The sequence below is a fragment of the Seriola aureovittata genome, chromosome 15 (assembly GCF_021018895.1).
Source record: "Seriola aureovittata isolate HTS-2021-v1 ecotype China chromosome 15, ASM2101889v1, whole genome shotgun sequence".
Lineage (NCBI taxonomy): Eukaryota > Metazoa > Chordata > Actinopteri > Carangiformes > Carangidae > Seriola > Seriola aureovittata.
This window is the reverse complement of record NC_079378.1, coordinates 20,756,967-20,783,816: the sequence shown is the minus strand read 5'-3', so window position 1 is coordinate 20,783,816 and position 26,850 is coordinate 20,756,967. Positions and strand designations below refer to the sequence as shown.

The window sequence follows — 26,850 nt, the reverse complement described above, 5'->3', positions numbered from 1 at the left end:
ATATGTTTATAGAATATATTTTATAAATCTGTGTTTTATTGGAAATTCAGCAAATTTAACAGCAAATATAAAAATACACAAACTTGAGGAAATATGGTCATGTAACAATTTTTCATCTGATAGTGGTATAGTGAGTTTTGTTCAAAGGTAAGGTCTGGAGGTTATTTTACTGATCTAACTGACTGTGAAAAGCTCTTGTCTTACTGAGCCAGTAGTTTTAGCCAAAGGTATTGTGTTAGTGAGTTACACACATTTGTGAATGCATTTGGTTGTTGTGTCTCTGTAGAAGTGACAGAGCAACAGTGAGGGGCAGCTTCATTGTTCACAGCAAATACTTTACAATGTCTCCACCTTGTGGATTAACCGTGCACTCAGCAGTAAACTCAGCTTCACACAGCAAACATATTTCACACAGGCAAACTTAAACAGCAGAAGAAATGCAAATGTAGTACATTTTCCTGAATCGATTATGTCTGTATTTTTTTTTTAGCATAAAAGCTTTTGTTGCTGGAGGCAAATACAAGAATAATCAGTTCTAAAAGCATTGAATGCAACCTACAGAGGCTGACACTTGTAGACCATGCAAATACAGGCCTATCTCTAGGAGACTAATTAAAATGGTATTTCAGCAACTTTGTATTGCACTTCCGTAAAGTACTTGTATGTATGTATGTATATGTATATATATATATATATATATTATTCTATGGTTGTTTTTGTTGTCCATTTTCCAGTGTGACCACACCTCTGTCATTATAACATCTGGAGTCTGTTGCATCATAAAGTGATGAATCTGTGCGTCAGATTGAGTTTTACAATATTTCTTGCGATAAATTTTTTTTCGAAAGTTACACTTGTAACTGTGGCAGTGAGAGTTCAGAGTGGGGTAAATACAGTGTCTGCCCTGTCACTTCCACTTCGCAAGCAGTGTTGCAAAAGACACTGGATCCTGCCTTTCCCATAATGCAGATTTCAAACTCCCTGTACTTAGTTTAACTTAGACACACCTGAGCTGACCTTTGACCTTTTCATGATTCTGTAGTTGAAATGAAATGAAAAGCTTTAATGACATGAAAGTTCAGAAACAGTTCAGTTAATGTAGATTGTAATGACACCTTCAATTAGTGTGTGTATGTGTTACGTAATGCATCTTTATAGCTCCCTGCGTCTGTGTACGTGTTCTGTATGTGCATGGGGTCATATTACTTAGTGCCCGTTCTCACTGTTAAAGCAAAACATGGAATGTCATTGCACTGAAACAAGTGTGTTGCCTCTCCTCTGTTTTGGAAGTTGTCCTGGTCAACCTTAGCAGGCAATTGGTTGACATTGGAGAGTAGTCAGCTGATGCAGTTCACCTGGGCCTTCCAGACTATAAAAGCTGGCCCATATGCTCACTTGCTCTCCCCTTCCAACAGCTGACATTTATTTTGGTATCATCTATTGCTTTTACACATCCACACAACCGTCACTCATTCATGTGCTCATTCATGTGCTGCTTTCATGGCTTTCGTTTTATTTAATTGTTTATTTTATGTTTTTGTTTTTCCAGTGCAACCACACCTCTGTCATTATAACATCTGGAGTCTGTTGCATCATGAAGTGATTTTTGACTTTTGCAACACTTCTTGCAATAAATTTGTTGCAAAAGTTACACTTGTAACTGGCAGTGAGAGTGCAGAGCGGGACAGATACAGTGTCTGCTCTGTCACTCCCACTTTGCAAGAAGTGTTGCAAAAGTCAAGAATTCCCATCATAAAAGACAGATTAAAAAAACACACACCATTACTTTTTTGTCTTACCTTTTAGTTTTAATGAATTGTTTGTCTTTAGTATAACTTTGCATGAACTCCTTTCACTGAGCCAGTCTGTGGCACAAGTAAGAAATAAAAATGGCTGCAGGCTATCTGTTGATCAGTCATAGACCTGGACCAAAATCCATGTATTTGGCCATGGATCTTTGTTGCTCTTCATTTCCCCAACTCTCTTCTATCACTGAACAAAAAGACATATTAGATGTACTGGACCTTACCATATTTTGCTGCACATTTGAGGGAACATAAATCCAGTCTGTTGTCTAGGATGCTGTATATTCTACACAGTAGGTGGATGTTGGATGTCCCTTGAAAACAGCAGATATAGCTTGAACTTATGTCTCTCTTATGTCATGGAGGATGATTCATAGTTCAGCTGCTGCAGACATAAGGAAGGGTATATGGTCGGCAGAGAGCCAGGGAAACAACAGGGGGAGGCAGACGCTGTGTCTGAAGAAAGAGCTGCTGCTGTAGTGAAATGGTTCCAAAATGAATACAGACTCTTCAAGTGCACTGCCAAAGCTTTGTAGTTTCCTTTGACTGAGGGCACCACAGGCTGTGCTGGAAAAGTAGGACAGCATACTGTAAGATTATGTAACAGACATTCAGTAATATGATCACAGCTGCCAATTGTTACACACTGACATGTGTTACTCTATGGACAGGTGTTTAAAAAAAATAATGTGTTGACTTCTAAAACCCTCTGACCGGGGCTCAGTGGTGGTGGCAAGTTTGCATGGAGACTGATAATAATGTGTATTTAAAAAAACATAGTAGTACCAGGTTTTAAAAACTTACCTCAGCTGGTGACCTCCATATAGAGTCATGCAACACTTGTTGTCTACTATCATGCCCCTGTGCATTGTGGGTTTACTGACCAGTGTGTGTTAGAGGTGAACTCTGGCTGCTTGACAATTTGGGAGTTAATCCAGTCAAATGGTGACGCAGTTAAACAAACAGTTGTACTCTAACAGGAGGGATGATACAAACATTAGCTCTGCTGTGGGCGGATGAAGAAGAATCCCCTCTAATAACAGTGGCATGCTGCTTTAAGCAGGGTTAAAGCAGAACGCTACTGATTTTACACATATTTAATCTGACAGAGGAGGGTCCGTGCAACACGGCTAATACGTTCAGTCCCCTCAAAGTTCAGCACTGTCAAGATTTGATATTTGTCAATGGTGGAAATTTGTCGGTCAAAGTTCAGATGAAGAAGTTGCAATGTTGGAATTCAGTGTTTTTGAAACATGACTCATTCAGGGGTCAAAAAGCCAGGATATCTTGACCTCTGCTGATTTCATTTTGACTGTCCTTTTAAATCTCCCAACCTTACGGTAATGCAAAACTAAATTGCTAGAGTCCCCCTTTAACGCTTAGGACAAGTTGCAAACATGTGTAACACAAATTGAAGACAAACCTATCTATGTGAAACTTATACAGCAGGCCTATATATAGTATATATTTATGTACATATGCTCTCCATGTCCATGGCCCTGAGCCAGGTGCATGTTACATTGCACAGTGCAGTGTGTCATTTACAGTCACATCACATGTGCAATGAGCCACAGTTACATAATGTTCGCGAAGCTTCTGGAATGTCGGCCCTTTTTCTTTCAGATGCACTGATACATATTTAATACGCTTAAATACACATTTCACAACTAGAGCACACTGTGTCGATGTGTTTCGGTCCAGTTATTCCTACTCAGAGGGTCATACCTGTTCGCTTAGCAACAGCACCTGAATGACAAATGAGGTGGACGACAAATGCCACATCCCTACTCTCACTTAACCGTTTTCTTTATAGACTAGAGTTTACCAGTGTTTTTAGTCAGATACAAAGCTTTAAAGTGTATATTCAAAGTACACAACATGATAATTAGCGATCATTAATTTCATTTGACCAATGACTGATCAGTGATTTGATCATTTGTAGCACAACATCACACACAGACATCTGAATTTAGCCAAAGCTTGGAGATACTTAGTCAAGTCTGAGATGGATGGAGAACTGACTTGGTGAAATTGAATCAGGGTACGAGGTGGGCGGGTGCTGCTGTTTGGCAGGGTGGAGATGGACCCGCAAGTCTGGTATAATTATAGCCTTCCCCCTGACCACACTATGTACACGTGACCCTAGTGGCTCAGGTTTCAATGGAGTAAGACCAACCACCAACACTTCAACAAAACACTGCAACCAGCGCAGCTCCCCAGGCCTGCAAAAGAGAGTTCATCTCGCAAAAGATCAAATTTAGCCAATTTACCATCAGAGTTTTTCTTTTGCGCAGTCATTCAAGATTTTAAGAGTCAATGATTAAAACTAAATCTTTTATTTGTACTCAGACACATTACGGAATGAGATACCTCCTTAGATTTTATGTTGCGTGCATAATCTGTGTCTCCTAGCAAGTTCTCTATGGACAGGTGTTGAATGTGGGAGAGAAGCTCTAAATATAGCCTGTCATAAAGGTATTATTTATAGAGGCTTGCTACGTCATTGTGTTTGGTTGCCAAGCACATAATGTTACCTTGCCAATCAGGTTTCATTGAAATGGTTCCATAAGGAGGGAACAGCTGATAGGTCTCACTACTCACGGCAGAGGTACTGAAATCGCTCATTTCCACCATTCCTAACCAATGTGACATAATTTGCTCTGACCTAACAGCTTGACACTGTGCTATTCTGACACAGGAAAGTGCAGTTGGTATGGATTCCTTTCCAAGGGTCAAGCTGTATATGTTTCAAGAAAATGTCCTGCAAGGCTTTGCACTAATGTTCACATCCTGTGACAAACTCAGAGGGATAAGAAGACAGAAATTGTTCAAATTCAACATTCTAAGGTTTCAGAAAAATCAGGATTGTGAAAGGACATGGTGCACACGAAAACACAGCAAAACATTCACTCAAAACTCAAAAATCTTTAAAACTGTAAAACTTTCAAACCTTTCATTTTATCATAACAATACAATCGACCCGTCGTCATTCAACAAACATCCAAGCTGTATTGGGAGAATATTTCAGTGGCCTGAGTGGTATTTCAGCATCTTGTGAAGCTTGAGTAACTTGGTGATCAACACTGGAAAAAGACACATGCATCATATCACCATCCTGTTGCATAACTTTTCTAGACTGGAATCATTTAATTGCTTTGGGTGAAATATCAGCAGGTAGCCACAGTATCTGGTGTCTCATATGTAGATGACAAAACGTCTGGAGAATACAAGTTATCCAAACCTATTGTGAGTCTTACTTACATATAAACCAGAAATGCAATTAAATATATTGAGTCTTATCCCATGCAAAATCCAGGTATTTACAGTATGCTTCAACAACATACTTATAAAACGTATGTAATATATATAGTTATATAAAATGTGTTGTATGGTGCATGAGGAACAGTGGAAGATTGGTAAATGGAGTGATAGTAGAAACCTGCACAGAGACTAATTTGGTAACCTCCCACTCGGAGGACAGGCAGCAGACAGCTGTGTAACAGGAGACGCTGTTTCAATTCAGGGCAAGGGCACTGTGACCAGCCGACACTCCTCTCACCTACGTCTCCAGACTTCGGCAGCGGCAGACGCTGAAGAAAGTGATTGGCAAAATACATTTGAGTAAAGACAGAGAATATATGTATATGCAAAGAGGGAAGAAGGTCTGAAGTGTACTGAAGTGTGTTGGTAGTGTTGGGTTGGATATCTGTGGGGGAGGAGGGATGAGTGCTCTACGTGCTGGTTGTACAGTCAGTGGGTGGTAAGGATATAGAGGACTGGAAGGAGCAGGTGTAAGCCAGTCAGCTGCCAGTCACAGTTGGCTGGGACATCCCTCTGACTGGGCTGCTCTTTGGGATGCCCCCCCCCCCCCCCCCCCCCCCAACAGTGCCTGTGGCAACGTTCCTATGGATCCCCATTTGAATTGTTGATGTACCTTCAGTATTTCAGCTCAACCCACCTTTATTCATGTTTTATGACAACATCAATAGTGTCATCATTAAGTATCTCTTCAGTGTAGATACATTTAGATTTGGGCACAGGAAAAATAGTGGGCAATGCAGTGGTTAGCAGTGTCAACTCACAGCAAGAAGGTTCTGGGTTCAAACCTGCTGACTGGCTGGGGCCTCTGTGTGGAGCTTGCATGATCGCCTCATGCATGTGTGGGTTTCCTCCGAGACTCCCACAGTCCAAAGACTAAATTAATTGGTGGCTCTAAAATGCTCATAGGCGAGAATAGTTGTTTGTCTCCATATGTCAGTCCTGTCATATGTCAGACTGGACTTGACTGGATTGGACTTAACCCTGCCTCTCACCCAACATCAGCTGGGATTGGCTCCAGCCCTCCACAACCCTCAAAGGATAAACGGTATACCTAATGGATGACGGGAAACTAGTGTGGTGCCCTGAAAAAATGGGGTTGATGTAGCTTGTCTAGAAATTCATGCATTCAAATTCATTGATATGGATTCCTGTGGAGTAAACATGAGTTGAGAACCTGTTTTTCTGTATTCTACATTACCAGTCTAAATTAATCTATAATTAAATAATTTAATGTTAATTATGTAGATATAGCTTTAGTCTTGTGTTTATCTCTGTAACAGGCCTGTCAATTAATTTGAGAGGGTTCGGGTTAGCAGCAGATTCCAAACCTCAGTTTTGAATTTTAGTGGGGGGGGGTACTTTCATTTAAATTTGAATTACAGATTGAGGTTTTAAAATAATAAGGCTCAGTTTGACTGGAAACCATCAACCAAGGCAAAAACGAAATCCCTGACAACATTGCAACTTACAAATCTCTTTCAATTCTTCCAGACAACTTTATTAAAATGATGCAGAAAGCAGTTGCAGAGCATAAGCATTGGTAAAATAGTGCAAGACATTTGAGAGAGCACAGTATTAAAGATGGGAGCTAATGAGGCTAATGTGTCAAACATGGCATTGCCTTTCATCCTAAACATTCCATTTGACAGTCAGAAATCCTATCAAGGATTTGATGTCTGATAACCGGCATATCAATTAGCCATCACTGAGTGATGGCTGGTCCGAGATAGTTTCCTTGGCAGCTCAACATATGGGGGGTGAACATAGCAACAACATCTCCACAACCTAAAGCTATCCAATACAAAAGAAATGTGCATTCATCTCTATGGTATTTTGTGATGGCATACAAAGCAACACCCCAAAAAGTGATATAAGCCTAAAAGGAAAAGTCAACGGTTCACCTGGGACCGTTAGTATCTGTACATAATTTCATGGCAATTCATATAGTAATCTAGTTAATTGAGATATTCTGGTCTGGACCAGAACGGTGGACCGACTGATCAAAGACCACTGCCATCCCAAGAGCAACAATTGTAACCTGACAAGCTGCTGCTGCTGATTATATCAACTCATGGTGCAAAACTTTCCTGCCTTTAGGGGGCGTTACTCATTGTTAAGGATCAAACCTTTAACATTTTATTTTAGGAAATTCAACATTCCTTGATCCAGAAAGCAGTCAGAGAAAAATCTCACTACGATCTGATGGATAAAATGCGTCTTTGGACAACAAAGAAGCATTTGATGCTCTGTGAGATGTACAGTTTGTCCTTGTTGAATTGTTGCTTTATTATTTGTGTTTATGAGTACACACATGCGTATGTTTGTGTATATGCATGTGTAAATGCATGTGCATGTGTGTGTATTTATATATATATATATATATATTATATATATATAGTGTATATTTCATTATTCATTTATACATTTCCTATCTTGTTTAAATGTTTTTATTTGCTCTGTAAAGTGTTCGTGGGTGTCCTGAAAGGCGATTATAAATCAAATGTATTATTATTATTATTATTAACATTTCTACATGGCAGCCATATTTGATGAGTCAAAAAAATACCAACCTTTGCGCCTGACACAAAGACTCCTGATCTCCATGGCATGTTTGGCAAAAGTAAAGCTCAGCTTTTTTCAGTTGCTTCAATTGCCCCCAACACACCCCTCATCCACCTTTGTGACCCCCTCCTCCCTTCCCCTCTTGGATACTCCCACCATCCAACTGGTGCTATGTATGGGCCAAGGGTGGGTGAGGGGTGGTGAGGGTGCAGCTGCAGTACCCGTCTTGGATGACTGAGATGTAAATGCGTCTCTTTCACAACTGGTCAGAGTATCAGTAAAGAGGCTCTGGCCAATGAGGGCACAGTAGGCACTAAAATGGCCAAGCCAATGGCTGAGTGTTTGCCTGGTATATAAACAGGGAGCAGAGACCTCCAGAGTTGGGTGACCCCTATTTTGGCTGTGGTGAACAGGATCTGATCCCAAGGATTGTTACCTCTGTTCTTGTCTGGTGTGCAGGTAAAGAATTATCACAGCGATGATTAGTTTGTGGAGTTAAAGAATGAGGAGCAGATATATGGAGACATATGTGGATTTGGAGAACCATCTAAACATTTAGAACGGCAAAAATGTAACTATTTTTGGCAGCTTTTTGTCCACGAAGAAATCAAAGGATAAATACACAACAATCATGGGATGTCTGAATCCATATGATGCATTATCTGCAAAAGGAGAGCTACTGGTATCAGAGGTCACTGAATTTTGTCAGATTGTTTTCAGTTAAGGGAAAATGAGCACGAGTATGTTGTTTTAACATAGCAGTAGCAGCAATGGTGTTGCATTGTTAACTTGTATTAACATATATTCTTGCTCTCTGCTAATGGTTATCTCATTTGGACAGTTATTTATGTAGACAGGTGGTTCACAGTTTGACACATGTAAGAGATATTGCCTGAAGGCCCTGAATGTCCTGTAACTGATTTAAGAGTTACACTTTTAAGATGGATTTTTGAGCTTTAAGCTAACAAGATATTTGTTCTTAGCAAAGCGATTACTGCATCTAAAATTCTAATTTTATAAACCAATATGGTTTACCAAAATATCATACTGTAGTTCACTAAAGATCATGTTTCATGTGATGTAACAAGTGCGTTACTGCGTGCATCATTCTTTTATTACTCAGTTGAACAGCCTATCAAGGCAAACAAATTGAGAAAGGCAACATGTACATACCTATAGATAATTAGAAGTTAAGGGATCTTGCTGGATCATGGCAGATGGAGTGAAGATACCATCTGTAGCTCGTCAGTCAGGCCCTCAGCATAGTGACAATTTTAAGTGATGCAGTAAGTGTTTGATCCTTTTGGTCGAGCGGTGATACAGAGTGATTCATGAGTGTTTTCTACAGGCCAACGTATGTAGAACATGACCAGCAAAGACTTTGTCATGTGTGTTTCTGTGTCAACATGTAAACCGGAGTACTAGGGTTGTGTGCGTGCCAAGAGAATTGAAATGTTGTGTATTTGCTGAAGACATTTTAAAGAAAGTGTTTACAGTCAGATGTGCTGATGCTATAAATACCCAGCCAACATGCGCTCCTCCCCCTTCTCTATTTCAAGTGGACATTTGAGCTGTTGAGAATCGAGCGACACTTGTTACCAGGATTCCTCTGCTGACACCATTTAAACTCTGCAGCTGTCCTGCAGAATATCCTATATCTCCAAATGCTGAGGAAAAGTTGTGGATATTCAGATCAGCTTCACAGATGCTGTCAAATCAGGATGAACTGTTTTTTAATCAGCCTCATATTAAGTTTGTTTATCCTGTGTTTCCCTCTCTTTGCAGTGTTAGAAAGCAATCATGCCTTTCGGTAACACCCACAACAACTTCAAACTCAACTACAAAGTTGAGGAGGAGTTCCCCGACCTGTCCAAGCACAACAACCATATGGCCAAGGTCCTGACCAAGGAGCTGTATGGCAAGATGAGGGACAAGCAGACACCCAGTGGCTACACCTTGGATGATGTCATCCAGACTGGTGTTGACAACCCCGGTGAGGCCCAGAGAGACATTTCAATTTATAATCATAAAATCATTCAGACACTGTTTTAGTTTTGGCTGTGAATAAAATCATGTAATCAAATACTCATTATCAGCTTTCATCACACTACACAGAAGCTCTCATCTTCTGACCCATTTTCTAATTCCTCCCTTCCTACTTGCTCCCTGTCTTCAGGTCACCCCTTCATCATGACTGTTGGCTGCGTTGCTGGTGATGAGGAGTCCTATGAGGTCTTCAAGGGTCTGCTGGACCCCGTCATCTCCGACCGTCATGGTGGATACAAGGCCACTGACAAGCACAAGACCGACCTGAACTTCGAGAACCTGAAGGTGCAGTACTCAACAAAGAGCAGAAAGCGCCTTGTTTTCATGAGTGAAGCTCCTCAGAAACTTAGAATAAATGAGAGAAAACTTACTGTCTAACTAATCGGATGATGATACTTTGTTCCTTAAATTTGTGGACTTTTTATCCTCGTAATCAAACTTCATCATTTTGTTTTCAGGGTGGTGATGATCTGGACCCCAACTATGTTCTGTCCAGCCGTGTTCGTACTGGCCGTAGCATCAAGGGATTCACCCTGCCCCCCCACAACAGCCGCGGCGAGCGCAGAGCTATTGAGAGGCTGTCCGTTGAGGGTAAGCCGGAAATAACATGTGCACATAAGGTTGGGCAGTAAGCTACTGCCAAATTATAGGTCTTTTCCTACAGAATGGAAACTGTCATTTAAGGATAAGAGGTGGAATATACACTAATGAATTCAACAAGGGAACACTCTGCTTGTTGGTTTTATGCTGAATCAGTGTAAATGTCCCACTGCCTCAAAGTTCCTGTTGAAATCGGTACAATCGCAGAATAATCGCCTAACACTACAACTATCTCTGCAGCTCTGACCAGCCTGGATGGTGAGTTCAAGGGAAAGTACTACCCCCTGAAGTCCATGACTGATGCCGAGCAGGAGCAGCTGATCAATGATCACTTCCTGTTTGACAAGCCTGTCTCTCCCCTGCTGACCTGCGCCGGTATGGCCCGCGACTGGCCCGATGGCAGAGGCATCATGTGAGTATGATGCCTTCTTGTCAGCAGTCGAACTGTGGAAACACTTTTCAAAACTGTGTGGTATTTACACTTTCATTATGTTTCTGTATTGCCTGTGTTTTATGTTGACGCTTTGCATCCATCTCCATCCAGGCACAACGACAACAAGACCTTCCTGGTCTGGGTGAACGAGGAGGATCACCTGCGTGTCATCTCCATGCAGAAGGGTGGCAACATGAGGGAGGTCTTCAAGCGCTTCTGCACTGGCCTGCAGAAGGTAACACATTGATAACAAGTCAACACATGATTTGACTTAGTGAAAGCAGTCTGGATTGCTGATGGATCTTTCTCTGACTCTCCTTCTTTCTTATCTGCCAGATTGAGGCCATCTTCAAGAAGCACAACCACGGCTTCATGTGGAACGAGCATCTCGGTTACATCCTGACCTGCCCCTCCAACCTGGGCACTGGCCTGCGTGGTGGTGTCCACGTCAAGCTGCCCAAGCTGAGCACACATGCCAAGTTCGATGAGATCCTCACCAGGCTGCGTCTGCAGAAGCGTGGCACAGGTATGCACACGCACACTCTCTAGCTTTTACACCTTTAGATCAGCCTGGCCGGTCCATGAACATCTCTGCAGAGTCAACAGCATTCTGAGCTGTACTTCATCCTCTGTCCTCGGTCCTCTTTAGGTGGTGTGGACACTGCCTCCGTGGGAGGTGTGTTTGACATCTCCAACGCCGACCGTCTGGGCTCCTCCGAGGTGGAACAGGTCCAGCTGGTGGTTGATGGTGTCAAGCTCATGGTTGAGATGGAGAAGAAGCTGGAGAAGGGAGAGGCCATTGACAGCATGATCCCTGCCCAGAAGTAAAGCGGGACAATCTTATGTTTTTCTCGTGACCATGACCGTGCAATCGAGTCAGCTGACGGGCATGCAGAGGAAACAGCTGCTCACCAAGAGACTCTTGACTCTGCTCACCTCATTTTCCTCCTTCCAGCTTTTTTTTTTTCTTTTCTCTGTCCTTCGTTCTTTTTTTTTCACGTTCTCCTGAGTTGGTTGGTAACATCCTGGGATCAGCCTCCACTGAGCTGGGCTCGCCTAGCAGATGTGGCATCACCTACTTTTTGTTATGAAGAGTAACAATTATTGAAGCTGTGTATACTGTTCAATAAAAACGTGCCCCATGAAACAACTAAATGAAATATTTTGGTCTTTTTTTTGTTGCAGCATTAGAAACTGGGTATCGCAAAAGATCAAAGCTATTAACTATATTGTGATGTTAGCAGATATAATCTCCACATACATATTAACACTCACTTTGTCAGATGATCAGAAAACCACTGACAAATATTCAGATAGTGTGCTATAACTATGAAAACAAGACACAGAAAAATGCCAACATCAGTGAATTTTATTAATCTTCAGCTCCATGTTCTCCTTTTATACCAGAATCACGCAATCTCAGTTTACAGTTTGTTTCTGAGGGGAGGAATTAAACAGTGGAGCAATGTAAAATTACTCATACAGGTCAAACTGTGTGTCATTCTGTCGCTTTTGCATATAACATCAACTGTTTCCAAAATCAGTTTTGAAATGACAGTACATGTTAAATACTGAGCCCCCTGGGGTTGTAATACTGTACCATCCACCATCTGAACCAGACCAGTGACACACTGTCTCTGTGCAGGTACACAAGCATTTACTCAACACTCAGGTCAAAAAAACTCCATGTTTCACAGTAGTTTCCACCTTAAGACAATGTTCATCCTTCTTATGCGAGGAGTGAGTTGTTTTATACTAAGCTATTTGCTTTTCAGTCTGTTTCACGTCAATAGTTTCCACTGAAATGCTTTGCAAACAACCTGATTCATATTTGCAATCAGGAGACATTGACATAACGTTTCTATGGCTTGAATGCAACCCAGGGCTTTTGACATGTCAGGGACTCACTGTAAATTCAAGTTAAAATAGAACTGGCAATCAAAATTGCACAATTTATTCCCAATGTCCTTGCTGGATCTAAAACAATACTTCTCTTATACACTGTATGTTGTGGTACATTTCATGGCATATCTAAATACTTCTACGATCTCAGAAGCCCTCTTGAATGTACTGAATCTATCCTCTAGCAAACAAGGTGGAGTGAAGTCACTGTGCTTCACCCAAACCGTCCTGTTTGTTTTTGTGAAAGGGGGGAAGGACCTGGTGCTGCATCTAGCACCATTTTCTTTGTCTAAAAATTTACTGTGTCTGCATTTCACAAAGCTTCCAATCCTAGGTGTGCATCATGTTTCATTTTTTACCCTAAAACCCAAACTCTGAAGTCATGCAGGATTGCAGGTTGGTTTTGTTCCCCATTGTCACTGACAGAAACTGCTTTAAACTAGAATTACTTCCCTTGCTCTAGCTATAAATAAACCTTGAGCTCTAAGATATATACTATATTCATATATTTTATATACAGCCATCAACTGACTGATATAAATCCTGTTTTTTTTTAATGATATTATTCTAAAAAATAAATAAAGTACCTGTGCAAATATCCACAAATTGAAGTGTTTCACATTTAAGACATTGGCGCCCTCCAGTGGCTAGTTCTGGGTATTACCTATACAGGTACACTGGAAGGAGCTGATTCAAGTCAAAGCAAAGTGCATTGAGGTCTATATTACCTAATGCTAATATACACCACAATGAGTAACGTCCAGGGAGAGGACAAGGACAGACTCCTGGTGCCCTTATTGGCTTCTGCTTCTCACCCTGAGGGGAAGGACAGGTCAAAACCAGCCTTCCCCAGTCGGGCTCGGTGAAACAGCACACACCAAACAGGACTGAGAAGATGCCATACATGGGTCTACGACGTGAGAGTGTGGATGATGGCGGAGTGTCTTCCTGTGAGAAAACAGGGACTCAAACAAAGAGCCAAGGAAAGCCAAACGCTCATTGTGACGATAGAAAAAAGTTGGTGGTACATATGTGTGTGGACAGGTCAGGATGGCATCCCTGTTAAATTTAGGGAGTTGGAGAGTTTATCATGGGTGGGGAAAGGAAATGGGGGTGGGGCAGGGGGATGTTTTGGGCCACTGTGAGCAAAGCCACAACTGAGAGATAGTATTAACAGTAAATTAGCAGCCAAACAACATGATCTCTGTAGCCTACGTAAATACCACAGTATGTTATTCACTAAAAACAGGGAGGGAGAATAGAAAGCTTTCTCAGTTTTTTTCAGTTTCTTTTTTTCTTTTTTTTTCTTTTTTTTTACATTAAATATGTACTGTATGAAGGCGCTGGGGGTTGTTCACTTTAAAGGCAACGGACTAAACAGAAGAAAATACCGTCCACACTGCCTTCATCGTGCCTTTTCCAGATCCAGAACACTCCCCCCCTGATCCCCACAGTCATCAACGATGGACAGACCAGTTTATATACTGTGTGCCACAACAAGAAGAGGGTGGACACTCGGAAGTGTGTGTTTCTCTATGTGTGTAAAGGTGAATGTGTAATCTGAGAGGTTTCACTGCTTGGCTGATCCACTTTTGGTGTTTCCCATCGACATACTGACGTGATGACTGAGGTGAGATCACATGGCACAAAATAGAACCAAAGAACTGCATTGCACTGAAAATACACCAGAATTACAGTGTCTCTTATTCTGTGGTGGGATGTTTTGGATGAGATTTGTAGCTCAGCCTCGCTTTAATTGCCTTGAAAGATTTCAACGCTCGAGGGCTTTGAGTTAGACAGAGTTTCTCAGGTATGTGTCGCTGCTGCTGTGCCTTCAGTGCGATGCTTTTGAAGAAAGGTAAGGGGATGAAACGAAGTGGGAAGGATGGAAAATCCAAAATGCCGTTGACCAGCGCTGACAGGCAATGAATCCAACCAATCAGAGAGCAGCATGTAATGTGCATGTTGTCCTTGTGGGTATCTCAAGTCCATTTCATTCTTTGAAACAGCCAGTATAGGAAACTTATATGAAAATTATGGTATGGTAAGTTCTATAACCTTATAATACTTTAACCAAATCAGCTGTATTGATTTAATTTTGATATTCATGCAAGATGAATCTAAAAGAGTCTTCCTCTTTTTGATGCATGAAACCAAGAGGTTCATTTCTCAGTAAATTTTATCTACATTTTCATTTCTGCTCATCTCATGCAGAGAAGCTAATGTGATTGAGAGGCGACAACTCCAATAGTTCATCAAGTTCACGATGTCACTGGCTCATTAGTGTCAGAATCAGCCTCTGATTGTTTTTTGTGCTTCATGTCAGCCTCTGATTGGCTGCTTCAAAGGCCTGTCAACCCTGCTCCCACTGACCTTAATCCAGTGCAGTCGTCAGTGCTGTATGTACACGAATCACAGCGACGCAACCCTCAGCGGCTGCTCGTCTTATCACTGAATCTGACCATCTCCACGTTTGTGCCCGTTACTGTCCCCAGGTGATGAGAAGTCAGCAGATAATTCGTCGTAAGGAAAAAAAAAAAGACCAGTGTATGTAACGGTGACATATAAAAGAACAATTTAAAAAAAGGACTGGCTTGTCAATGACGTCCAGTACACAAGAGATGATGTGTTTCTGTGGCGGTGAAAGTGACAGTGGGTAAAAACAATGATCAGAGCAATAAATAACAAAATAAAGAGTCATTATGGCTAGAGTAGCAATAAAAAATATTCAACTAGGTTCCGTCTGATCCAGGTCCAGTGGGTGCAGTAGCTCAGTGAAGACGTTGGCTGAGCTTGGTGGGGTGATTGGGTGGAGAGGGGGTGCCTCAGTCTATGTGACTTTATGGGTCAGGTGTGTGTGTGCATCTGTGTGTGTATGTGTGTGTGTGTTTGCGCAAGGTGGGGGTAGTCATGAAAGAGACAGAAGGAGAAGTCTTTTCTCTCGGGTCCAGCCCCTCCATTTTTTTTTTTCTTCAATTATTTCCACCCCTCTCTGTTTGCACACACACACACATCAACACTCACTCACACAAAAACACACACTCGTACGCAAACACACCCTCTGTTCAAAGTTCAAGGTCCTTAGAGATTTGGGTGGCAATGTCCCGAAAAGCTAGCGGTGCCCCCCAGAGTCGCGTGTAGCGCACCCCATTAGAAGTCTCGGAGTTGCCCGTGGAAAGATGGCACACCTCGGCCTCGAAAGCCACGCGGCCCCCTGCCACGCCGTGTGTACAGGAGAGCAGAAAGGGGCCGGCATGGTGGACCTGGCAGCCACACCCGAGCGCCGCCTCCCGCAGAGCCAGTACCACCTCTGCAGGGTCCCGCCGCCCACCACCTCTCAGATCCCAGCCACGTCCGACGGCCCGGGGCTCGGGCGCTTTTTGATACCCAGGTAAATGGCAACTAGGGAAAAGGCAGGAAAACCAGAAAAAATCGTTGAACCATAGCTCAGACTACTGGTCTCATAATCCAGTTCATAAGTGCAGTCAATGCAACTGCAACACATGTACTGACCTTGTGACCGCAAATCTCCTGATTCCCTCAGATTCATTTGTGACCCTGTAAGACAAACGGGCAGAGTTGGAGGTAATCCACTGTTTTACAATGACCAACGCACAACTCTCAGATGAGATGGCATTCAGCGGTGGATATTACACAGTAAGACCAAGCAAGCATCAACAACAAGAAGCACGTGATGTGTAGAACAGTGTGCCCCATCCCCCACTTACAGGAATGCACTTTCCCGTTTTTCAGTCACAACTTTTACAGCATGCAGATATAATGCAATCCTTTGACTTTAAATCATGTTTGTGTGTGGAACAACACAATCCCATCCATCGTTCCCAACAACATGTGAGATAAACATACAATGAGTTTTATCCCATCAACCACAAATACAAAATGAAAACATAAAACACCATTTCTAAGGGTATGTTCAGGGTGAAAATACAGTAAAAGACTAGTCAATCTCTGCTGACAATGACACACTGATCCTGAAACTGAAGGCTAAAAACAAAAGTCAAATGAACTTTTCCTTGATTGCAACCATGCTTGAAACCAAGTGTGTGAGACCTCGACAATATCAAGATGATTAACAAGTCATGCAGACGAGCAATAATTCATAGATAGAGATAGCAGGCATTCACGGACTGGAGCAAATTCCCGCATGACCAGGCAGACAGATGGGGCAGAACAGGTAGACAAAAAAGAAGCGAGACATGGGAACTTACTAACTGTTTTTGATCCTTGTGGAAGAGTACAACCCGAGACTGATTTGTTTGAGCCCTGGCGCTTGGACGGGTCAAGGTTGACCCTGATGCCATGACAGGGGAAAGCAGAACAAGATAAAGATGGAGAAAAAGAAGGAATACAGGGTAAGAGCAAGGGGTTGGGTGGGGGTGGGGAGTTGGGGTTGGGGTGGGGAGGGTAAGAGAGAAGATAATTGAATCACAGGAGAGCAAGTGGTGAAAAAGAGCGCAGCGCAGGAGCTGATTGGCAAGGATAAAGCTGAGGTTTGATAAGATTAGACATGTGTGATTATGACGACTAGGAGGGAGAGGGGAGCAGAGGATAATCCAGGGCCACAGAAGGGCTTGCCAAAAGGCCTGGGTGAATAAAATGTTCTGATAAGCATGGATCCACACTCTGCTCTGCCCAGGCTGATAGGCAGAACTTCACAACAACAAAGCAACAGTCATTTCATATATCTGATGGGATTTTAAGTGAATCTTACACTATCCCTGATGGCAAACCAAGCCTCAAATGCTAAATTGTAAAAATTAGAGGCTACTAAAAATAAAGAATGCATCAGAGCCCTGGTGTCCCTTGGACCATGTAAGAGCATGTGGGAACCAGTAATAAAATGGAAGCTATGCAGAGTGTACAGAGGTAGGAAGAATTGTAGCAACTGATAATATCTTGTCCAAAAGGAAAGAAAATTTGGAGGTTGGGGGTCAAACAGATTGAAAAATATAACTAAAAACCTTAAATTCCAGCCACGACAGTATAACTTAAACTCATGACAACTGTAGTTAAGGGAATAGTTTGACTATGGAAACGGGAAAATATTACTCATTCTTACTGGGAGTTACATAAGAAGATAAATACCACTGTCATGTCTAAATATGTAGCTGCATCAAAGACGATGTTAACTTAGCCACAACAAAATTTATCCGGCCCATACTTTGGCCACATGCTTGTTTTCTTCTCGCCCAGTATACGCCCAGTTCCGTGGATCTGAATCTGAATCTATATACAGCACGAATGTAAGAAGCTACTTCCACATCTGGACCAATTGTGAACGCACACACAGAAAATCTTCCAGCTGTCAGTCAATACCGGTGGATAGCAGCCAGACTCTGCCCAGATGTGGAAGTATATGGGCCAGACTTGGGCCGAGGACCCAGGCATATATTGGGCCAGAAGTTTAATTTGGAATCTGATTGGAACCAGCAGGAAACAGCTAGTCTGGCTCTATCCAAAGTGCACAGATGTGATAGTGGTATTGATCTTCGTATCTAAACATAGTGAAATCTTGTATAAATTAAATGAATATTATTAATTATTAATTATTAATAATTAAGTAGTTCAGTAAATAGCCAACAAGAGACTGCTAGCTTAGCGAAAAGCACATAATCCTGTAAAACTACAGCTTGTCCTTTTATGCTTTGGTTTCTTTCTTCCTGCAATAAAGAAAAAAACCTCCAGTCTTTACGCTACACTAAGCTAATCATATCCTGGCTCCAGCTTCACATATGATGACCAGTTCTTATCTAACACTTGAATAAACATATTTCCCCAAACTTCTAACTATTCCTTTAAAATGTTTATCTTTTAAATAATACTGACTGGATATTTTGATCTGTGAGAGGAGACTGTTTTTGTCTGTCACAAACAATCAAGAACTATACTGCGTCAAAAAACCGGTGTGTTTCTGGTGTTTAGAGTTCGCTGTTCACAAACATGACCTGGGCCTGCCGATGTGATATGTGATACGAAGTGTACATCTACCTGCGAGTGAGTTTCGAGGTCAGCTTGGTGAAGAGGTTGGAGGTTGCCCTGGTGCGGGCGTGGGGCAGGGGGCTGGCATCATGGTGGGACAGAGTGGGTGATGTGGGTGGGGCTGAGTAAACTGGGGGCCCACGGTCCCTCAGCTGTCCCCCGTGAAAGGTGCTGCGAATTGTGGAGCCTCGGGTCAGGCGGCATCGATCCGAAGAAGAGGAGGAGGAGGCAGCTCCGGCCCCGGCAATACTGAGCGTGGAGGGAGAAGCTGCAGGCATGCGGTGGCCCAAGGAGCTGCAGAGAAGAAGAGAAATGATTTTATCTTAAGTTAGCCATGAGTAAACCACTTCTATTCATCATTTCCTTTGATAAAAATCCTTCAGCATCAAGTAAAAAATCTGGGGGGAGTGAATGAATCAGGCCTCTGTAGCCTGCTCCTCATATCTGCATGTGGCTGAAGGATCAAGGCTACATTAGCCGCTACTAGCATAACTGTGAGCGGTTGAGTTGCATTGTAGGTAATGTAGGCACCCCATTTTGAAAAGGATGAAGTGTGGAATAAAAACGACATTATCTCTTGGTTTGTGGCATCTATCTATAGATAGATAGATAGATAGATAGACAGATAGATAGATACTTTATTTATCCCCTAGGGGAAATTCATGTGTCCATTAGCTCATTGTTGATAATAATAATAACAGTTAATAATAAATAAACAATAATAATTAAATGAGTCCACTTCTTTAGTCTCAGTTGTTGTATTATTATAAATATTTAAATATTTGACCATATTTCCAGCTATTTCCATCATCAAACAAAAACATTTCAAATATACTCAGTACTGTACATTTTTTCATTTTTTCAGTTAAACCCTGTTTTCACCTGTTCCTACAACACATTTGAAATCCAATCACTGATCACATACCAGCATACAAAACAGCTACAATCTCTATTCAGCACAATATCTGGCCTGTAGCTATATGCCTATGTTGGCTCATCACACAAACACTTCTGTCACTTTTGAGGACATTACATGTACCCCTAACCCTAACTATAACCACTGAACCAAAAGTCGGCTTTCTCCAAATTGGGGACACAGGTTTGTCCCCGATTAGACAAGCCATCCCTATGACACACACACACACACACACACACACACACACACAAACGCGCGCACACACACACACACACACACACACAACACACACACACACACACACACACACACACACACACACGTGCCTACCTGTCAGACCTTTTGTCTTTACAGTATGTTAACATTTCACCATAGATGCACATGATTTGTGCTGGTACACTCACTTGAAGTATAACATGCTATCTATGAAAAATCTGAACTACTATAAATATTGAAACCTTCAACAATAAGTGTTACCTGTTGTCTTTGCCATTCTGCAGGAGAGAGTGTCTGTCAGCGCCTGAGCGGTCTGTGCACACGTATGTATTCCGGCGTGTCATGGCGCTTCCAGGGATGTTATTCTACAGAGAGAAGAATAAGGTGAGAAGAAGATGTTGAGTCATTTTGGAATTCAGTGCAGAGAAATCCACATTATTCTAGTGTCACATTCACCACACTCAAGCACTATGTCTCAGAATATTTAAAAAGTGATATTAGCAATGTTACTATATTCTGCATCTGTATCTATTTCTGTTTATTCCACAATAATATCTTTACATGGGTCTATACAAGGAGTGGATGGGATTTACAGAAGAAATCATCTAGACTCTTTCATTTTCTGTGTTTATTCATTTTCTACTGCCAATTATACTTCTCATACATACATGTATATGTGTAACTTATCATGAAATATACCAAATTACATTTCAGTGTTTTAAATATGAATCAAATAATAAAGCACGACTTGTATTTGAACCCTGAGTTAAAAAAAAATATGAGAAATATTTAACAATGGCAAAATACAAGTCTGAACTGCATGCTTTTTTTTAACAAAAACTGGAGGTTGTGAATGTGATAGGAGGAAGCCAAGGTGAATATTAAGTTAGTATAAACTGACTGTGATGAGAAAATGAAAAAGAGATTTAAAAAAAAGTGAGCTCACTGGGCCATATGACATAGCTTAAAAAAGAGCATGTCAATGCATCAGTTAGCTCATGGGAAAAATGAAAAAAATTATAAAATAAGAAAGCTAATGACAAAAATCTGAAAAGCTCCATTTGCCATTTCAGTGCACTTCTGTGATGATCCCTCACTTGAGCTTGTAAGAGTCTGTCTGCTGTCAAGTGTCATGCTTCAATATCTGATTATGAGGAGAAAATAACACACATGCAACATCTGCCACGTTTTATCTTGCACCGCACAACACATCTGGTGAAACGTTGAGGATGAACCTCTTTGGATGTCTGACAGCTGAACTTTAAACTATCTACACCCCTGTGTTTTTGTTTATATTCTGGCAAATCCGTATAATGGAAAGTGCTGATGCCTTTGTCTGATAACAGTTCCTATTCACACTGTACAGGCAACAACCAGCTGGATAACTTTGATACTGAAGAAAGACTGAATCTGATGACGATGAGCAAAGATCTGTATTTATTCTCGATGTACACTGGATTCTGATTTCACTGCTGATTACACTGTGGTTATAATGTTTGTGTGTTTCAGTTATGACTCTTGAGAATAAGTGGTATGATGTTGGTGGCAAACTGTGTCAGGGTTGACACGAAAGCCAAATCTCTGCAGCTTCATTGTTTCAAAGCTCAGGGGCCCTGGTGGCCTGGGCCCCTTAAGTTGAATGCCAACAGAACATCATTTGAAAGACACTGTCTCTTCCCTACTTAAGGAGGAAATATTTCACTTACTGTGGTGGCAGTCATGTCTTTGCGGCGGTCTGGGATCTCAGACTTGTTGGGGTTGTTGGCACTGCTGACCATTGGGCTGGAGGGAGGGAGGCTGTGGCTCCCCATCACGCTGCAACTGGCCTTACGTGAAGGCATTCGTCCCTCCCGCAGCTCTCGGTCGCCCGTGCTGGTCGGGCTCCGTTTGGGGTGCATGACGGGCATGGAAGGCCCACCTTTGTTGTGGAGGACAGCAGAGCACAGACACACAGAGACTCATATAAGGAGTATTCTGCAAAAACAATGAATTATGCAAGATGGAAGTGGTTATATGTAACATTCGGAAAACCCTTGCTATTAACCCTAACCCTGGTGGCTATTAAGTGAACTGCAGTCAGCATCCTGTTGCTTGTGCTCGTGCTCACACTCCATAGGTAGGTACGAGTGAGGGAGGGAATCGGCCAAAACAGTGATGTGATGGTCAGCCTGGGAAAGAAACTCAGCCCTGTATGGCCTTTGGACAGTGCCAATTCAACAATTCCCAGGAGGAGAAGTAGGATCAGTCTATCTTTCTTTCACTGCTACACCATGTGGAGTTGCATTGGCAGCATGATGCCCTGGACTTATTCACTGGAACATGCCCGTGGTGTACTCTCTTGTGCACCCTGAATGACAGGCGCACAGAGAGGGACAAGAAACGGACAGGTACAATCATAGATTTTCTGACAGTCCACCGAGGCGGCATCCCACCAGGATTTATCCCAGCAGATGGCCAGTCCGACTATAAGACTGAACATGATTGACCAGCATCACACTGATAGATGATGTAGCTAAAGTTACAATGTTATCATAATTTAATTATAAATTATATTTTAGACCACATTAGTTTGTCTAACGTCTAACAGGATGTATAAAGCTTAATATCATTATCAGCTGATGTTGACCCTAGTTTTCCCCCTGACGTCGGCCATATTTGACCAGATGGGATGCACTAGATGACATGTTTACATGAAGTTTGCATTGGAGTCTGTGTTGTGCTGGGAGCCGGTCATTTGTTGTTAGTGGATTCTATTTCTAAGCTAATATTAGCTATTGTTGCACAATGTTGGTGCTGTAGGAGAGTGGGAGAGAGGCATTGAGGCAAGGCACTCGGCAGTGGGCACAAATGTCACTGCAACCCGTTCACACACTGGTGATAAAACACGATTGATACATGTATATTGTTTCACATTCTGAAGTTTTCATTACAAATCATTAAAGCAAGTTAAAGCAATATTATCAGTTGTTTGAATTGCAGACAGTATAAGAAGCACTATTTATTTAAGATGAAAACTGCACGGATTTGCTGTAGCTCTGATAGAATTTTATTCCTTATCCGTAACTGTAACGCCTGAAGAATGAAGAAGTTAGAGAAGAGACTCACAGAAGTCACTGTGTCGTCGCTGCCTGTGGTAAGTGGAGGCACTGCGCTGGGTCTTGCTATGTGAGGAGGAGGTGGAAGAGGAAGAGGAGCCAGTGGCTGAGGAGTGCTTGTTGGTCCCGTTGGTGATGGGGCTGGGTCGTACCCTCGCCAGGGACAGGCTACTAGCTGTTCGAGCCTCACTGCCTTCCTGTAATGTTATAGTCATATTGGATAGAGAACTGTGAGCCAATATGACGCTTGATAAGCTGAATAGCATAAAGAGAAGGATGAATGAGTCTCTGATAAGCGGGGTTGGGTATCAAACCTTGGTGCTTTTTGAGAATTAACCAAAATTTGACTGTGGCATTGAGTTTCAAAAACTGTCAAGCACCAAAATTGGTATTAAGTTGGTATTAAATGTTTGGTCACATTCCCTGCAGCTCCTGATTTAGCCTAGAGCTCATAGCCAGATAACGCCATTATCAATATATCTATACATGCACCACAACCCTGATAGAGCGAGAGGATGTGGGGGTTCCCATCAAACTTTTGACTGTAGTACATCCAGCTAGCCATAGTTTTCTCAGAGACATGGTCAAGTTCAAGTTAGAATTATTATCTAATAATATTACTTGTGGGAAGGAGAGTAAGAGCTATATAAAAAAGTTGATGATCCATTAAACAAACATGTTGAAGATGTAGAAAGAAAGTGTGGAGGTATGCAGTACAGAAATTCCCAGAAGGTCCCATATTGTATAAAGTGAGATTTCCACATCTTTTTTTTTATTATAAAGCAAGTCTAGGTTCTATATTAAATTATAAATCAAATCATAATTACTGTAAAAGTATCAAAGTTCTTAGTCCACAGAGAAATGCACACAACCTGTATTCAGGAACTGTGCCTTAAAACGAGCCATCAGGACTTTGTTAACTTTGCGATGACAAAACAAAAAGGCCTGTTGTTGCTAGAGCTCCAGAGAGAAGCCTGCAAGAGGAGATGTAAAACTACACTGAGATGGTTTTTGGTTCTTAAAATAGCAAATATATCTTCTTATGGATCAACACAAATAAAACACTCTAAAAGTGTAAAATATGGGACCCTTAAAATAATATTAAACCATCTTGCGTTTAAAAGGTAAATTTTTTTTGATATATTAAAACAAATTTGAATAAAGAAACTTATTTGTCAAAGTAATGTATCACTGTAAGGTAAGTACTGGATATGGCACCAGTATTCAAAAATATTACAAGACTCTTTTGATAAGTAATTTTTCATGTACTGGTGATTGAGGAGAAGGTCAGAATGTTATTTAACTCATTGTGAGTTGCTCCGGTATGACAGTCTGCTGAACAGCTACTATGGATGATTAAACACTGTGGTAGATCTAAATAACTCACATCGCCTTTGCGGCCCAGCAGTAAGTAAGTGGCGGTGACCTCATTGTATTTCTGATTGAGCAGAGAGTCCTTGATTTCCTCTGGAGTGAAGCCCATCCCGACCATCACCTCTGAAGAACACAAACAAGCACAGGTAAGAAAGAGACAGTGATACAACAAAACAGCTTGTAACTTGACTACTCTGATCAGTTTTTGTATTGGTAAAGACTGCAGAATAGCGGCTGACTGACCTATGCGAGCTGGATCACTGTAGTCCTCAACAGGTTCTATGTGGGGCTTCAGGTCATCCCCCTCATACCCTGAATTTATCCACTTGTCCTTCATGACTTGCTGTAGAAACAGAAATACAGAAAAGCCTCAGCTGTGTTCAAATTTCCCGTGAGGTAAATTAAATGTTTGTGCTGTTCACCACTCCTCACCTCTAGGGTGCAGCGTTTGGAAGGGTTGAGCACCAGGAATCGGCGAAGGATCCCCTCACAGTCCGTGGACATATAGAACGGCACGCGGTACTTTCCCCTCAGCACACGCTCCCTTAGCTCCTGTTGGCCACATCAGTAACATGTAACACATACAGCACATTACAAATGCAACAGGCCAAACCAGAACCACGAGTCATTACTTCATATGAATTTATGTTAGTTTTAAGATTAGATAAAAACAGCTTTTGCATCAGGCAACAGTCACAGGGAATAATTATCGCAAATACGTCCACTCAGCAGAGGAAAGACTTTCCCCACTAACAACTGTCACAGTTCATTTGTGTTCATTCACTACCAACATATCCAACAGTACATGAAAGTGTTTCACACTGGTCTTAAGTTCTCTGATGAGACAGGTCAGTCTGATGTAAGACTGACTGTTGCATAAAAAAAGTAATCTCCAAGTCCCTCACTGCAGGCAGTACGCTGGGCTGCAGTCAGATATGAGAGGGGTTAAATGCACATTTGTCTTCACTCTTTGGTTGAGCTCTGGGGGGCATTTATTGACATCTGCTGGATTTTGGATAAAAACACTATATTTAACTCTATGGTGCAATAACATTACAGAATACAAACACAGAGAAGACAGGAGATCATTATTTTACTCTTCTATTCATCAGTGGGAGTGACACTTGGAACAGAAATTAAAAGGTCAGCGTTCGGTACATCTGTTATATCTGACAAGATTTAAATGACAGTTTATTCTGCACCAATAAGAATATGCAGCTATAATGTGGAAAACCTGATTTGGCAAAAAAAAAAAACTACATCTAATTTATATATATCGAAAATGAAAAAATAAAAACCTAAGTAACGTCACATTTTAGGGGCAGAAATTCAACCAGTTCAAATCAGATTAACTGCATATTGATTAAAAATTAACCATCTGATTTAACAACTTTCTTTCTCATACATTGATTTATTTGTGGCAGCCCACCTCAATATCAACATTGAACACCACATATTGATTTTCTATGTTTTTTTACTACTTCAAATGGATAAAATCTTATTTCACTGTACACTGTGCACAGGGCATTGATTCGCTCAGGCCCTCCTTGCCCTGCAATATCTGTCTCTCTCACATTGACAATGGACCCGTCGGACCAGCGTATATATATTATGCGTATATATACATATATGTCAGCTGATAAGTAACAAAATATTGTAGTACAGAAATGCCAAAGATATGTTTTATGTAGTTAAGAAACACTGAAACCATTGCACACTTCGTCCACCAGAGAACACTGATAAGTTTATTTTCCAAATGTCAAATGATTCACTCAATACATGTTGGCCATGATTCTTTAAAGCTGCTATAATTAATATCTTTCAATTAACAAAGTAGAGCCTGACTGATATATCGGACGGCCAGTTTTATTTAGTGGAAATACTTGGGTCAAGTAAAGTTATATAGGCAGCATTTTATGTATATTTGATCCTTTCTTTTCATTCAAGTTAAATAAATATATACATATTTGTTCTTATGTTTATATATATATATATATATATATATAGGCTGATATATAGGCTGATATATCAATATCGGAATTTTTTTAATCCCTAATATCGGTATCTGCATCCGCCCCAAATATCCAATATCGGTCGGGCTCTGTAACAAAGGATCAAATTGCCATGTGTAATGTGATTTGGGTTGCATAAAGAAGCTCTAAAAACCCACTGCACACTGCCTGTCCAGCACCAAACATCAGGCAAACACAGTTAGCAACTAGATGATGATAAACATAGTGGCGCATTTAGCAGCTTAAGAAGCAGATGTTTCCTGCAGGAGTTGGTGGACACCAAAACCAGAGCTAAAACAAGAGTTATTATTGGACTTCTAGATTTGCCAGATGGACAGAAGCATCTTTCTAAATGAATGTTAATGGTGCTACATGTCTGCTGGATGTGTGTGATTTGTAAATGTTAGCAATCAGGTGTGCTAACACGTTCACCATGTCAACTTTATATATTTCTAAGATGTTCGTGGTTGCAGCTTGTTGCAGGCCCCCGCGTAGATGAAAAGCAGTTAATGCAGGCTTCACACACATTTGGTGAAAAGACTCTCAATTATCAATACAAGCTTCAAAA

At 41.4% G+C, this 26,850-nt stretch overlaps 2 protein-coding genes across 5 annotated transcripts in view; one reads left to right on the top strand and one right to left on the bottom strand.

The window, feature by feature from the left end:
- The first annotated feature begins 7,989 nt into the window (after nucleotides 1–7,989).
- ckma (creatine kinase, muscle a) lies at nucleotides 7,990–11,927 on the top strand. Its single transcript, XM_056397067.1, has 8 exons — nucleotides 7,990–8,147; nucleotides 9,474–9,681; nucleotides 9,865–10,019; nucleotides 10,193–10,325; nucleotides 10,575–10,746; nucleotides 10,879–11,002; nucleotides 11,104–11,293; nucleotides 11,417–11,927. The coding sequence occupies exons 2-8, from the start codon at nucleotides 9,489–9,491 to the stop codon at nucleotides 11,593–11,595; spliced, it is 1,146 nt and encodes a 381-aa protein (XP_056253042.1). The 5' UTR covers nucleotides 7,990–8,147; nucleotides 9,474–9,488; the 3' UTR covers nucleotides 11,596–11,927.
- The window catches only part of mark4a (MAP/microtubule affinity-regulating kinase 4a), a 29,855-nt gene continuing 14,756 nt past the window's right edge, over nucleotides 11,752–26,850 (bottom strand). The window contains exons 9-18 of one of the 4 annotated variants that reach the window (XM_056397066.1): nucleotides 24,703–24,822; nucleotides 24,514–24,613; nucleotides 24,284–24,393; nucleotides 22,907–23,093; nucleotides 21,508–21,719; nucleotides 20,063–20,166; nucleotides 18,679–18,963; nucleotides 16,899–16,981; nucleotides 16,179–16,227; nucleotides 11,752–16,071 (exon numbers count right to left, since the gene is read on the bottom strand). In XM_056397066.1, the coding sequence (XP_056253041.1) occupies nucleotides 15,735–16,071; nucleotides 16,179–16,227; nucleotides 16,899–16,981; nucleotides 18,679–18,963; nucleotides 20,063–20,166; nucleotides 21,508–21,719; nucleotides 22,907–23,093; nucleotides 24,284–24,393; nucleotides 24,514–24,613; nucleotides 24,703–24,822 (1,587 nt within the window). In that variant the 3' untranslated portion in view covers nucleotides 11,752–15,734. Of the gene's footprint in view, nucleotides 16,072–16,178; nucleotides 16,228–16,898; nucleotides 16,982–18,678; nucleotides 18,964–20,062; nucleotides 20,167–21,507; nucleotides 21,735–22,906; nucleotides 23,094–24,283; nucleotides 24,394–24,513; nucleotides 24,614–24,702; nucleotides 24,823–26,850 lie in introns of all 4 variants that reach the window. The other 3 variants (XM_056397065.1, XM_056397062.1, XM_056397063.1) reach the window with 3 other exon arrangements.